Below are 15,000 nucleotides of genomic sequence, written 5' to 3' on the forward strand. Positions count from 1 at the left end.
GTGGGCTCCCCCAGAGTTAGTGTCGAAGTGTCCTTGAGCAAGACTCTGAACCCCTGATTGCTCCTGATGTGCTGGTTGGTGCCTTGCATGGTTCCCCTGCCCTGTGTGAATGTAATGCACAATCTATCAGAAAAATAAAATGATACTACCTCTTACGTCGACGTCTGCTGACGCAGGCCGCTCTATCCCTCTCTTGTCTGGCCGCCGACTGCAGTCTACCTATGTATAAGTATATGGCAGTGAGAGAACAATAGCCAGCCATGATGTCCATGGCCTCGGCGCTCGCAACTACAGCATTCTTAGTTCACCACCAGTTCGGCCAGAGAACAATGGCCGGCCATGTATGGCCACTCGCTGTTGGCCTCATTTCTCATCCAGAGCTATGAATGATTTCACATCAGAGCATTTAGGGATTTAGGTTAAAATGTTTCTCTTTCTCTGCAGTTCAACCTCAGCATCGTTCTTCTCTTTCTCTGCAGTTCAACCTCAGCATCGTTCTTCTCTTTCTCTGCAGTTCAACCTCAGCATCGTTCTTCTCTTTCTCTGCAGTTCAACCTCAGCATCGTTCTTCTCTTTCTCTGCAGTTCAACCTCAGCATCGTTCTTCTCTTTCTCTGCAGTTCAACCTCAGCATCGTTCTTCTCTTTCACTGCAGTTCAACCTCAGCATCGTTCTTCTCTTTCTCTGCAGTTCAACCTCAGCATCGTTCTTCTCTTTCACTGCAGTTCAACCTCAGCATCGTTCTTCTCTTTCTCTGCAGTTCAACCTCAGCATCGTTCTTCTGATAATACAGGGGTTCTCAACCCGTGGGTCGCGACCCCCCGTGGGGTCGCCATTTATTTTTTTTTGCAACTGAATGGCTGGAAAAGAGAAAATAAGAGTTTACATAGTACACATAGTACATGCATACACTTTCCTTAATGATTATATCTGGTTTCAGTATTTATGTATGATGTATTTTCACTATTATTATGGTTATTGTAGCAGTCAATTTGTATTGGGGGTGGGGAGGGGGGCGGGGCGGGGGTCACGAGACACGGCCAAAGCATTTTTGGGGGTCCCCAGCCAAAAACGTTGAGAACCCTTGTCCTAATAGGCGGACATTCTGTCGAAAATAGCCAATCTACAAGCACACCACGTAGTGTTGATTTTGAATAAAATTCCATTTAGTTTTAGTTATATTTTTGTCATCTGAGATGTTTTAGTGTTAGTTGTTCTAGTTTTAGTTGACTAAAATATCATAAGATTTTAATCCACTAAATCTACAGTTTTGGCGGGCCTCGATGGCGTCGCAATGTCTGATGATCTAAGCGTGAAATTACTTTTAGTTAGTTCTACTGAATCTCTTCTCAATTCCCTCCATAACATTTTAGTGTAGTTTTTATTTGTTGATGAAATTGTCAGTAAATTTAATCATAGTTTTAGTCATCGTAAAGCGTAGTTTTTAATTTCGTTTTTATAGAGGGTATGCACTGAAGTGAGTGGCAAATCGAGTGGCAAAGTGAGTTTAACGTTGTTTAATGCAATCAGATTTTTCTGTGTGGATGTATGGGCTGTCAATCAGATAGGACTTTTCTGTGTGGATGTATGGGCTGTCAATCAGATAGGACTTTTCTGTGTGGATGTATGGGCTGTCAAGGCCAGGAAGTAGGAGTTCCCGCAAAACGTCAGAGTATGACGATGATGTCATGCCCTCTCTTCCGTTTTGGTCAGTGGAAAAAAAAAGGTAGTCGACGAACAACATTTTTCGTAGTTTTTAAGTCGACAAAACACTGGTGATGCAGAACGAAGTAGAACCTGTTGTTCTGTCCACCCTGGGACACCCTCTGATCCGGGCCCGGTCCATCCATCACCTCCAGAACCTGTTGTTCTGTCCACCCTGGGACACCCTCTGATCCGGGCCCGGTCCATCCATCACCTCCAGAACCTGTTGTTCTGTCCACCCTGGGACACCCTCTGATCCGGGCCCGGTCCATCCATCACCTCCAGAACCTGTTGTTCTGTCCACCCTGGGACACCCTCTGATCCGGTACGACCCGGTCCATCCATCACCATCAGAACCTGTTGTTCTGTCCACCCTGGGACACCCTCTGATCCGGGCCCGGTCCATCCATCACCATCAGAACCTGTTGTTCTGTCCACCCTCTGATCCGGGCCCGGTCCATCCATCACCTCCAGAACCTGTTGTTCTGTCCACCCTCTGATCCGGGCCCGGTCCATCCATCACCTCCAGAACCTGTTGTTCTGTCCACCCTCTGATCCGGGCCCGGTCTCTCCCATCCATCACCTCCAGAACCTGTTGTTCTGTCCACCCTCTGATCCGGGCCCGGTCCATCCATCACCATCAGAACCTGTTGTTCTGTCCACCCTCTGATCCGGGCCCGGTCTCTCCCATCCATCACCTCCAGAACCTGTTGTTCTGTCCACCCTCTGATCCGGGCCCGGTCCATCCATCACCTCCAGAACCTGTTGTTCTGTCCACCCTCTGATCCGGGCCCGGTCCATCCATCACCTCCAGAACCTGTTGTTCTGTCCACCCTCTGATCCGGGCCCGGTCCATCCATCACCTCCAGAACCTGTTGTTCTGTCCACCCTCTGATCCGGGCCCGGTCCATCCATCACCTCCAGAACCTGTTGTTCTGTCCACCCTCTGATCCGGGCCCGGTCCATCCATCACCATCAGAACCTGTTGTTCTGTCCACCCTCTGATCCGGGCCCGGTCCAGCCATCACCTCCAGAACCTGTTGTTCTGTCCGTCCTCTGATCCGGGCCCGGTCCATCCATCTCCCTCCTGGCTGTAGCAGCGCTGCTTGTTTGCGTTAGGAAGCCCTCTGTGTCACCGTGACCTCGCTGAGTGCTGGAACACATGCTGCATGCCTGCCATTCCTCCCCGAGCCCCTCCTCGCTCTGAAAGAACTGTGTGTGTGTGTGTGTGTGTGTGTGTGTGTGTGTGTGTGTGTGTGTGTGTGTGTGTGTGTGTGTGTGTGTGTGTGTGTGTGTGTGTGTGTGTGTGTGTGTGTGTGTGTGTGTGTGTGTGTGTGTGTGTGTGTGTGTGTGTGTAAACTTCTGTCTGTCTTTCTTTCTCTCTGTATTATTTATTTTTCTTTCTCCCTCTGTCTGTCTCTCTGACTTCCCCTCTGTGTGCATGTGTGTGTGCGTGCGTGCTGTGTGTGTGCGTGTGTGTGCGTGCGTGCGTGCGTGCGTGCTGTGCGTGTGGGTTTTCTCTCTCTCAGTCTCTCCGTCTCTCCCCGATACAACGGGGCTCTACAGATTGAATGGAGTGAACAGATCTAGGAATGTCTGTCTCAGCCGTTCAGCTCTGATGTCATTTCAGGCCCTGAATGAACACACACACACACACACACACACACACACACACACACACACACACACACACACTGAATGAACAGTCTTCTGGTCTTTATGTAATGTAACGTACAGTCGGTCGAGTGCAGTTCCAGCTCCATTGGTGTAACAGAGTAGCGGCCTCTAGGTGCTCTAATTCAGCCCGACTCCTCTCGGGGAGAGTCCCCTGGATTCTGCGGTGAAAGGCCATCCGTGCCTTCCTTTATTTAGCCTCCTGCACATTCCAGAGAGCCTTTGGCATCCACAACTGTCTCCTTCCACAGGCAGACAGTTGGGCAGCCAAGCTATGTGTCGAGTAAGTAGAAGGAGCGAGCAGGGCGGGCGGCGGACCCAAACGAAATGCGCCCATCCTGCAGAATGACTACCATGGAACACACATGCACATAGTGAGATGCATATTGTCTAACATGTGGAATTATTGTGCCCCACTTTTAGTTGTTGTTAGTGTTGTTGTTGTTGGCGTATTTGGTTGTAGGATTTGTCCTCTGAATTTAGTGATATCGGCCGATTTTAGTTGTTTTTAGATTAATCAATCAGACTATCAGATTAATTAATCGGCCCGATCAATCGGTCTGTCTTTACAGATAAACAAGCCCAAGGTAACTTGAACAGATCTACAAGCCCAAGGTAACAGCTTGAACAGATCTACAAGCTCACAATATTAAATATAAAGGTATTTAATCGGTCTGTCTCTACAGATAAACAAGCCCAAGGTAACAGCTTGAACAGATCTACAAGCCCAAGGTAACAGCTTGAACAGATCTACAAGCCCAAGGTAACATCTTGAACAGATCTACAAGCTCACAATATTAAATATAAAGGTATTTAAGTTCAATCTGACGTGGCTATAAGCCTGCAGTGCAGATACAGACACCCTGTTACATGTATTTTTCAGAATGGACAAAATTATTATAATTTTTCAATACAGAATGAGATCATATCGACGTCGGTAATATGGGTTATCGGCCATAACAGCAATTAATTATATCGGATATCGATATCGCCCAAAATGTCTCATCGGCACATCCCTAGAATCTCCCTATCCTAGATTCCTAGCTATAGAGCAGTGGTGCCCAGAAGGTCTATAATCTCCCTATCCTAGATTCCTAGCTATAGAGCAGTGGTGCCCAGAAGGTAGGTCGTATCTCCCTATCCTAGATTCCTAGCTATAGAGCAGTGGTGCCCAGAAGGTAGGTCGTGATCTACCACTAGATCATGTGCTGGTAGTCCTTAGTCCACATGACTCAATCCCCCACAATGCAATGCTTTGTTTTCAAGAGCGTTGCACACAAACATCAGTAGCATTATTAAGTTATATGCAAAGAGAACCTACCAATTCCATTTCCTCCTATTTCCTGTTCCAAGTGTGTCTTATATAATAATGTAACCTTAAACTATTTCCAGCAAAGGGATAATAATTATTTTGGTCAGTAGATCTTGTTGAACTGGTCATTTTGAAAGTAGCTCTCAAGCCCCAAAAAGTGTGCACTGCACCCCTGTTATCGAGGGTATGATATAGATTGCAATAAACAACATTAAACTCACCGACATTTCAGCTGTACGGAATCTGCAACGTTTTTGTTTGATAGAAATCCACCGTAGACATGTTATGAGCTACTTTCTATCAATACATTCCATGCAATTGATTCCATGCAGGTTTGGAAGCGCTCATTTTGAAAAACACGACATCCTGCCACCTCCTCCATTATGTGACATTTTAGAATCGGGTGGTACGCAGGGCCGTTGAGTGATTTCCCACTTCCAAACTCCAACACTCCATGCTGCTCAATGTGTTTTTTGGGGGGGGGGGGGGGATGCATGTGCATATTCTCTATTAGAAGCAGTAGTTACCATACCCGGGGTTAAGTGACAGGGTCAACTTCGACACGTAGACTGGGTGGGGAGCCGCGCCGGGGGTCAAACCGGAGGTGACCTCACACCATTCCCAGACTGGCCTCCTCTCTGTCCAGCCCAGTCAGCCACGCGGCCAACCTCTACTTCTACAATATTCATTCTGTGAGCAGAACTATGAAGTCTGAACATCTTCATCCTGTTTACGATGAGAATCAGGCACTCATGGATGGTTCCATCAGTTGCATCACAAGTGTCGTTTTTTTGTTTGTGTTTTTTTTCCTCTACTCCAGGAGGTTCATCAGGAGAGGATAACGTTGGAGTCCCAGCTGGATGTCCTGCGTCCTCTGGCGTCTACGTGACCACCCTACGTGACCACCCTGGCGTCTCAGTGACTGGACCACCCTGGAACACCCCCGCCGCCCCCACATGGGCACTGGACACCAACTTCACTCTCGACCCACAATGTTTTGCTCAATGTGTTTGCAGAGGCACGGTGGCGCAGTCTATAGTGCTGTCTCGCCTCGCCTCGCAGCTAGAAGGTCCTGGGTTTATGGGCACTGCGTCATCCTCAGCGCCCATATCCTAGGTGGGGTTTATGGGCACTGCGTCAACCTCAGCGCCCATATCCTAGGTGGGGTTTGCCAAAAAATTGGCCTTTCTCTGTGTGGAGTTTGCATGTTCTCCCCGCGTCCCCTAGCCTAGGGTAGGTAGTACCCTCACATGTTCTCCCCGTATCCCCTAGCCTAGGGTAGATACCCACACAAAAATCATGCAGTAATCCTGGTCTCTATATATACTGCCTCCCCCTGGCCAGCCGGGGCGCCTGACGGAGGGGAAAGGAACAGGGAAGTGCTACTGTGTATACTGGGGAAACTAAACTACCCCCTGTTAGGTGATGAGGAGCCTGCCTGCTCAGTCCTCATGCATTTAAAGAAAGCATGATGAGCCCTGTTCGGGGCTCTCCCCAGGTCCATGGCAGAGGGAGAGAATACAGTGCCCATTACAGCTTAGGCAGCGGGTGAAAAATCTGTTAGAAAATCGTGGGATAATAATTATTTTTGTATTATCTTTTAGAATTTAAATTATGCGCGACTGCAAAGATGAAACGGAAGTGTGTGGGGGGGGTGGAGGGGGGGGATTCCGTTGTGCGCCAACAGTCTGGCTCGAGAGACTACTGATTCAGTTGTCCTCAAAACCCCGCCTACCAATCGCTGTGATTGGCTGAGATGTGCTGAGGGAGGGATTTCGTTTTGGTTCACTCAACGAGTCCTAGAAGCTCATACGACGCAAGTAACGGCGCCTACTTTTCAAATGATCTAAAAAGTCGTCCATTTCAAGTCACCAGGGACTTATGTTTTGGTTTTCCCTTTCGGCTTAATGTCCTACCATGTAGTTTACATTTCTGACTAATAAAGTCAATCAATCAATCAGATTGTGAACACAATCCCCGCCGCGATTAATTAAAGAATGATAATGCCAGGACATCGCCCCGTTCAACCCTTATTTTGAAGATCCAAAACACCTCGACCGGATGTTGTGTCAGCTTAATGGTGTGTGTTGACTCTCGACCGGTTATTGTTCTCTGCCTGGAGCATGATCAGTACAGGCCGACGCCATTACTGCGACCGCTAGGCTCCGTGCAATAAGCCTTGTTTTGACCAGAAATTCCGCCCGGGACGTGGATTTGGAGACTAAAGCGGCTGAAAGCGTGTGTGTGTGTACAGGCGTAGCCAAGATGGCGCAGTCCAGTGTCTAAGCTAACGCCAGATAACCATCTGAAGCTAATGTGAGTAGCCTTTAAGCTAACGACAGATAACCATCTGAAGCTAATGTGAGTAGCCTTTAAGCTAACGCCAGATAACCATCTGAAGCTAATGTGAGTAGCCTTTAAGCTAACGCCAGATAACCATCTGAAGCTAATGTGAGTAGCCTTTAAGCTAACGACAGATAACCATCTGAAGCTAATGTGAGTTAACCTGACTCCGCCAGATGGGGCAGCAGAGAGTGGGTTCCCCCCTCCTGCTCCCATCTGGGAACTCTCATGCAGACTTGATGCCCGGCCACAAAACAGCCTGGCCAATCAGCAGCAGCTAGAGGCGGGATCAAGGCAGCACTGTGTATGCATTGATCCCGCCTCTAGCTGCCGCTGATTGGCCAGGCCGTTTTGTGGCCGGGCATCAAGTCTGCCTGAGAGTTCCCAGATGGGAGCAGGAGGGGGGAACCCAGTGTACTCTCTGCTGCCCCATCTGGCGGAGCAGGAGGGGGAACCCAGTGTACTCTCTGCTGCCCCATCTGGTGGAGCAGGAGGGGGAACCCAGTGTACTCTCTGCTGCCCCATCTGGTGGAGCAGGAGGGGGAACCCAGTGTACTCTCTGCTGCCCCATCTGGTGGAGCAGGAGGGGGAACCCAGTGTACTCTCTGCTGCCCCATCTGGCGGAGTCAGGTTAAATGTGAGTAGCCTTTCCACTAGATCGGATCAAACTCATTTATACAACTTAATTGACGTAGCCTACATATTTTGGCGGCGTCGCTTCCCGACAATTATTAACCCAGGCTACGTTTTTTGGCGGGGATTGTAATAAGAGACCTGAGGTCCAATGAAATTCGAGCTGGCAGATTTGTGGTTCCCAGGCTCCACGTATATACAGGGGGACACGGAGTGAACCAAAACGAGCGCTCCCGAAAAAACAACTGCCACACAGTAACGTTTTAATTTGACTCTGAGAGCGTGGTGTGCACATTCATTCATTTGTCGTTATGTTTTATTGTTCAATGGGGAGTAAATATGAAGAAAGAAAAACAAAAAAAGTTGATTGATGATCATTCTTTATGAGCAAGATGTTAAACTCCAGTCAACCCAGCTGGTGTTGGATTCTGTCAATGCCTTTCAATGGATAGTGGTTTGTTGCCATTCACTGATTTCTGCAAAAAGAGAAAAACTCTAAAAAAAATAAACATGTTAATGACGTTTAGAAGATTTAGAACACTTTCCTGGGGGTCTTTATGTGTCTAATATGTGGTTTTAGATATTTTAGATTTTTAGCAGTGAGCCCAGTGTCTCTGATGTCATGGACACTGGGCTCACTTACTTCCTGGACTACATGTTGTCTCAGTAAGACAGCCCTCCCTCCTATCCACAAGGAGGAGCAGTGCACCAAAGCATTATGGGAATTGTAGTCCAGGAAGGAAATGTTCTAAATCTTCTAAACGTCATTAACATATATGTTTTTGCAAAAAGGGTGAAGTGTCCCCTTGAAGAGGGTTTGGTTTAGTGTGTTTGTGTGTTCTGTTTTTTTGTTTAAACTCCTCCTACCTGTAGCATTTGTTTTGCATGGTTAGGTAAACACCAAAACAGCACATTGTTTTCTAAGTCCTTGTATATAATTATATGCACATGCAAAACGTCTCCTAAGTAGAGTGTATATAATTATATGCACATGCAAAACGTCTCCTAAGTAGAATGTATATAATTATATGCACATGCAAAACGTCTCCTAAGTAGAGTGTATATAATTATAATTGGTTTTACCCTCTTGTGTGTTAATATTAGTTTCTCTTTCTGTTACCGTTTTCTTACCAACATACTTAAAAAAGGTATGACTACCTATAGATCCTGTCCGTCTCGATCACCTCGCGTCGATGAGGTGATCTGTGAAAGGTATGACTACCTATAGATCCTGTCCGTCTCGATCACCTCGTGTCGATGAGGTGATCTGTGAAAGGTATGACTACCTATAGATCCTGTCCGTCTCGATCACCTCGCATCGATGAGGTGAACTGTGAAAGGTATGACTACCTATAGATCCTGTCCGTCTCGATCACCTCGCGTCGATGAGGTGATCTGTGAAAGGTATGACTACCTATAGATCCTGTCCGTCTCGATCACCTCGCGACGATGAGGTGATCTGTGAAAGGCATGACTACCTATAGATCTTGTCCGTCTCGATCACCTCGCGACGATGAGGTCAACTGTGAAAGACATGCAGGGTCCAAACCTAGTTTTCTTTTAAAGGTGTATGTGCTTGGTTGGTTGTGAGTCCGTGTGCGTTCGTTCACACACGCGTATGTGTGTGCGCACGTGTGCTATAAAGGCAAGCGAGCGACGGGGGAGACCAATGAATGTAAAAGATTCCCACAGATGCTTCCTGTGTGAACCGGCAAAAAAAAATGCACATTCGTCATATTCGCGCTTCACGTTTTGCCAACGTCGGGTCGTCAGATCGTTAAACGACGCCGATATGAAACAACGTTGCCGGCATGTAACGAGAATCCCTGAATGGAACACTGTCTATAGCCCCCACTTAACCCCCCCCCTGAATGGAACACTGTCTATAGCCCCCACTTAACCCCCCCGATCCCTGAATGGAACACTGTCTATAGCCCCCACTTAACCCCCCCCTGAATGGAACACTGTCTATAGCCCCCACTTAACCCCCCCGATCCCTGAATGGAACACTGTCTATAGCCCCCACTTAACCCCCCCCCCCGTCCTGAATGGAACACTGTCTATAGCCCCCACTTAACCCCCCCCCCCCCCGTCCTGAATGGAACACTGTCTATAGCCCCCACTTAACCCCCCCCCCCCCCCCCCCCCCCGTCCTGAATGGAACACTGTCTATAGCCCCCACTTAACCCCCCCCCCCCCCCCCCCGTCCTGAATGGAACACTGTCTATAGCCCCCACTTAACCCCCCCCCCCCCGTCCTGAATGGAACACTGTCTATAGCCCCCACTTAACCCCCCCGATCGCCCAGGACGAAGTTCACCGTCCTTTAAATTATTGTTGCGTACAACAAAACCACACGATGTATTTATATCGGCCACGTGATAATCTCACGTCATCAATGTTTGTTTGACTGCTGTAAACAACCATTAAAAGTCCATAGACTTGCCTGCCATATGACGTAATTTCAAACACCAGGCATTGGAGGAGCTAGCCTAGCACCTCTCATTGGAGGAGCTAGCCTAGCACCTCTCATTGCAGGAGCTAGCCTAGCACCTCTCGTTGGAGGAGCTAGCCTAGCACCTCTCATTGGAGGAGCTAGCCTAGCACCTCTCATTGGAGGAGCTAGCCTAGCACCTCTCGTTGGAGGAGCTAGCCTAGCACCTCTCGTTGGAGGAGCTAGCCTAGCACCTCTCGTTGGAGGAGCTAGCCTAGCACCTCTCGTTGGAGGAGCTAGCCTAGCACCTCTCATTGGAGGAGCTAGCCTAGCACCTCTCGTTGGAGGAGCTAGCCTAGCACCTCTCGTTGGAGGAGCTAGCCTAGCACCTCTCGTTGGAGGAGCTAGCCTAGCACCTCTCATTGGAGGAGCTAGCCTAGCACCTCTCAAAAATGTGAGTGGATTTCCTTCCTTGGCCTGTTGGTTGGCAGCGTGCACGAGACGTTTAGCTCTGATCCGTACAGCGGTTTGTGAGATCCCCCTTACACTTACACATTGAGAGCAGTGATGAAGCACAATGATGGCTGGCGATGATGATAAGAAAGTAAAGAACTGAGAACAGTGGTCTTTTGATCTTAAGGGAGCTGGACGGGGAAGCAGTACGTGTGTGTGTGTGTGTGTGTGTGTGTGTGTGTGTGTGTGTGTGCGCTTTTCATATGTGGCTTTGATTCCATCTATGCAAACACGTGGTTCTGTTTGAGGCTCCTCTCAGAGAGCCACAAACTGTGCTCTCTGATCCAGCATCAGCTCTCTGGTTCTGATCCAGCATCAGCTCTCTGGTTCTTCTGGACTTGGACACAAAGTGAACTATGGGGGGGAGGGGGAGGGGCAGGAGGAGGAGGAGGGACTGTGTTGTTGTGATGATGGGTGTTCTACATGACAGCATGCCTGTACGGTTGCCAAAATGTGTGTGAGTATTTGACTTGTGAATGAAAAGAAAAAGAAAAGTCCTCTCGTGCAGGGCCCTTGAACTCTCTGGAATGATGATGAAGACAATGATCAAAAGAGTCGATAAATAAAAAAAGCTGTCTATTTTTTATCTGCGTTGTAAATATCATTGAACGCTGATTAAATCCCCATATAATAAGTAAATTAATCTGCCGTTTCGGAATGAATCCATGTTATGTGGGGTAACTGAAACCGACATTAATCTGATTTACCGTTGGCTTTGCAGATTCCACACACGCCGTCGTCAGTTTGTGGGAGATCAGTATCTGTCACAAATAACCCTGATTTATAATCCCTTCTCGTGCCACAGCAGGAAGAAGAAGAGATATTTCATTATCTTATTTCCCTCCCAGTTAAACGCATCTTTGCAATAACAGCAGCAATAGTATTTTTAGGTACAATTTTGGTAATTGAGAAGAAGAAGGAATCTGACACCATGTGATCCTGAACCTGTTTTCTGACAAGAGGGAAACGGAACGATTAGCAGTGGTGGACAAAGTAACTAAGTATATGTTTTGGTACTCAGATCCACATACCGGTACCTTTTTTACTCCACTACATTTATTTGATAACTTTAGTTACTAGATTTAGATCATTATTATTGATTGATTTGATTATTATTATTACAAAGCATATACATTTACCACTTCACAAGCCCTGATATACATTTACCACTTCACAAGCCCTGATATACATTTCCGCATTTCAGAATATTAGACATTTGAGAACTTGAAATGATGACAATGACATTCTGCATACATTTTTAACTAGTTCTCTATTAAAATTGTTTTTACTTCTTTCTGTAAAGCGACTTTGGGTATCTTGAAAAGCGCTATATAAATCCTATATATTATTATTATTATTATTATTATTATTATTATTTACTTTTGGTACTTTAGTTTAAAGCACTGGTTCCCAAACTTTTTCATGTCAAGGACCCTAGACGAGTGCATATATGAAAAAAAGGCACCTTACCCTAAAAAAATTGCAACTGAAGGTTTCTTGTTTCTTTGTTTTTTGTAGTAGTAGGTGTCCTTAATAACATACTAAAAGTTTACCAAAGTTTGACCATGCGAAAGGTGTTCTTTTCAAGGTGGCGTCCAAGATGGCGTCCGGAATCATTAAAATAGCCTAACTCCTTCATTATTCACCCTAGACAAGTAATTTTTGTGTCTAACCCTATGTTTTTGGGGTCTAGGAATCCATTGAACTTGTCCAAATCGCAGAGATACATTTAGATAATTAGTGTTCTGTACCATACTGTACTGTACTATACCGTACTGTACTGTATTGTTCCATACTGTACTGTATTGTTCCATACTGTACTGTACTGTATTGTTCCATACTGTACTGTACTGTATTGTTCCATACTGTACTGTACTGTATTGTTCCATACTGTACTGTATTGTTCCATACTGTACTGTATTGTTCCATACTGTACTGTATTGTTCCATACTGTACTGTACTGTATTGTTCCATACTGTACTGTACTGTATTGTTCCATACTGTACTGTACTGTATTGTTCCATACTGTACTGTACTGTATTGTTCCATACTGTACTGTACTGTATTGTTCCATACTGTACTGTATTGTTCCATACTGTACTGTATTGTTCCATACTGTACTGTACTGTATTGTTCCATACTGTACTGTACTGTATTGTTCCATACTGTACTGTACTGTATTGTTCCATATTGTACTGTACTGTACTGTTGCAGACTGTACTGTACTGTACTGTACTGTACTGTACTGTACTGTACTGTACCGTAATGTCCTGTCGCAGACTGTACTGTACAGTACTGTTCCATACTGTCCTGTACTGTACCACTGTACCGTAATGTACTGTACTGCTGCAGACTGTACTGTACTGTACTGTACTGTACTGTTGCAGACTGTACTGTACCGTAATGTCCTGTCAGACTGTACTGTACTGTACTGTACTGTACTGTACTGTACTGTACTGCAACACACTGTATTGGACCATACGGTACTGTACTGTGCAATACTGTACCATACTTTTCCGTACTGTACCATACTTTTCGGTACTGTACCATACTGTGCTGTACTGTAGCAGACTGTACTGTACTGTACCATACTATACCGTTCTGTACTGTACCGTACAATACTATACCATACTGTACTGTGCAATACTATACTGCTGCGGTGTGTGTGTGACTGTGTGTGCACGCACAGTGGAATGGGGTGTGGCCTAAAATGTGATGTGATTTGCATCACTGTGAAATGTTGCGCAATAACATGGTTTTTCATGCAAATGCAAACTGTACAGTAATTATGACAGTTGCATGGATGCAAAGTATAATGCGTTATGTCTGGACACGCATGCCGGTGGTGTTATGCATGGTGAGATGTGGGCAAACGGTGTGGTTTGGTAGGAGAAGGCGGACAAAGGCAGCCGGATAAACGGGGTGCGTGTGTTTTAATTAGGGTGGCAGGATTTTTTTAATACATTAGGAAGGCAATCAGTAGGAGTGTGCAAAGAGGGTGATTATGGAGGTTGGTGCAGAGCTGTCAGAACCTAAGTCTCTCAATAACCACATTATCAAAACACTCCTTTGAAACAGGTTGATGACTATTATTTGGGTTCATATCTTCTTCCCAAAAGGACTTTCAAACTAAAATGGTAAATGGTGCATTTATATAGCGCCTTTATCCAAGGCGCTTTACATAGATTGTGCATTACATTCACCCATTCACATGTACATTCATACACCGATGGCGGCGGAAACCATGCAAGGCACCAACCTGCACATCAGGAGCAATTAGGGGTTCAGAGTCTTACTCAAGGACACTTCGACAGAAACTCTGGGGGAGCCCGGGTTCGAGCTGGTAACCTTGTGGTTACCAGTGAAATACATTGTGCACTTAAACCCCAAACTAGTACAGTTTCGGGAATAAGAAGATGCCTGTGACAAGTACATCTGAACCCTATCCGTGCCACACTCCACCACCATCCCTGCGCATATACACCAACTACATACATTATGATAGCTCTGTACTGACTTGAACACCCTCTCTGGGCCCATAAGGGGGCTTTTCTCTCCACTGTATCCCCACTGAGGAGTCCCATCTTCCCCATAGACCAGACAAGTGGCCATTTGTTCCTACTAAGTGTGTTTGCTGCAAAGACTGAGCTTGTAGATCGCCTATTTTCACAATGTTTGTCCCGACCCCCAGTTTGGGAACACCTGCCCTAGGGGACTTGGATTATTATTATTTTGCCAGACACCTTTACAAACAATAGTGAAGACCTTTCTTGTTAAGAAATGTCTTCCAAGATCACAGTACCAACCATTAATAATGAATGCACTCCTTATTGGTAAGGAATCAAATCAAAATAAATCTCCTGAAAGCTTCAACAGAATGTGAATTATGTGTATAGGTGATGAATTCACCAATCCTGGGCATTACGGCATATAGAAAAGGGAGAAATGTCCTATTACACTGTTATAACCTTATAACCAATTGCTTTATTATATAATTGTACTTGTAATTGCTTGACTATAATTTAAATATGCTAATTGGATTCCTAGATCACCAAAACATGGGGTTAGGCACCAAAATGACTTGTCTACCGTGAATAATGAAGGAGTAATGGCCTTTTATGGAACTGGGGGCGGCCATCTTGAAGATATGACCTTTCGCATGGTCAAACTTTGGTAAACTTTTAGTATGTTATTAAGGACACCTAATACTACAAAAAACAGTTGAGAAACCTTCTGTTGCAATTTTTTTAGGGTCAAACCATAATTGCACCCGACTACCCCCCAATTGACACTGATTAGCCCAGGGACCCCCCATTAGAGAAGTTTTTACGGCTCTAGCAGTGATTCTCAACCCATTTAATTTCAAGGACCCCCAGTTTGACATGCATT

The 15,000-nt window shown here is 46.0% G+C and overlaps 1 protein-coding gene across 1 annotated transcript in view; it reads left to right on the top strand.

Annotated features, from left to right (window-relative positions):
* Nucleotides 1–15,000, top strand: part of reps2 (RALBP1 associated Eps domain containing 2) — a gene marked incomplete at its 3' end in the record, with an annotated part of 131,509 nt that overhangs the window by 115,161 nt on the left and 1,348 nt on the right. The window contains exons 18-20 of the mRNA XM_079507048.1: nt 5,336–5,381; nt 5,510–5,574; nt 5,706–5,758. Of these exons, the coding sequence (XP_079363174.1) occupies nt 5,336–5,381; nt 5,510–5,574; nt 5,706–5,758 (164 nt within the window). The remainder of the gene's footprint in view (nt 1–5,335; nt 5,382–5,509; nt 5,575–5,705; nt 5,759–15,000) is intronic.

Source organism: Electrona antarctica, assembly GCF_951216825.1.
Source record: "Electrona antarctica genome assembly, chromosome: 7".
Classification (NCBI taxonomy): Eukaryota; Metazoa; Chordata; class Actinopteri; order Myctophiformes; family Myctophidae; genus Electrona; species Electrona antarctica.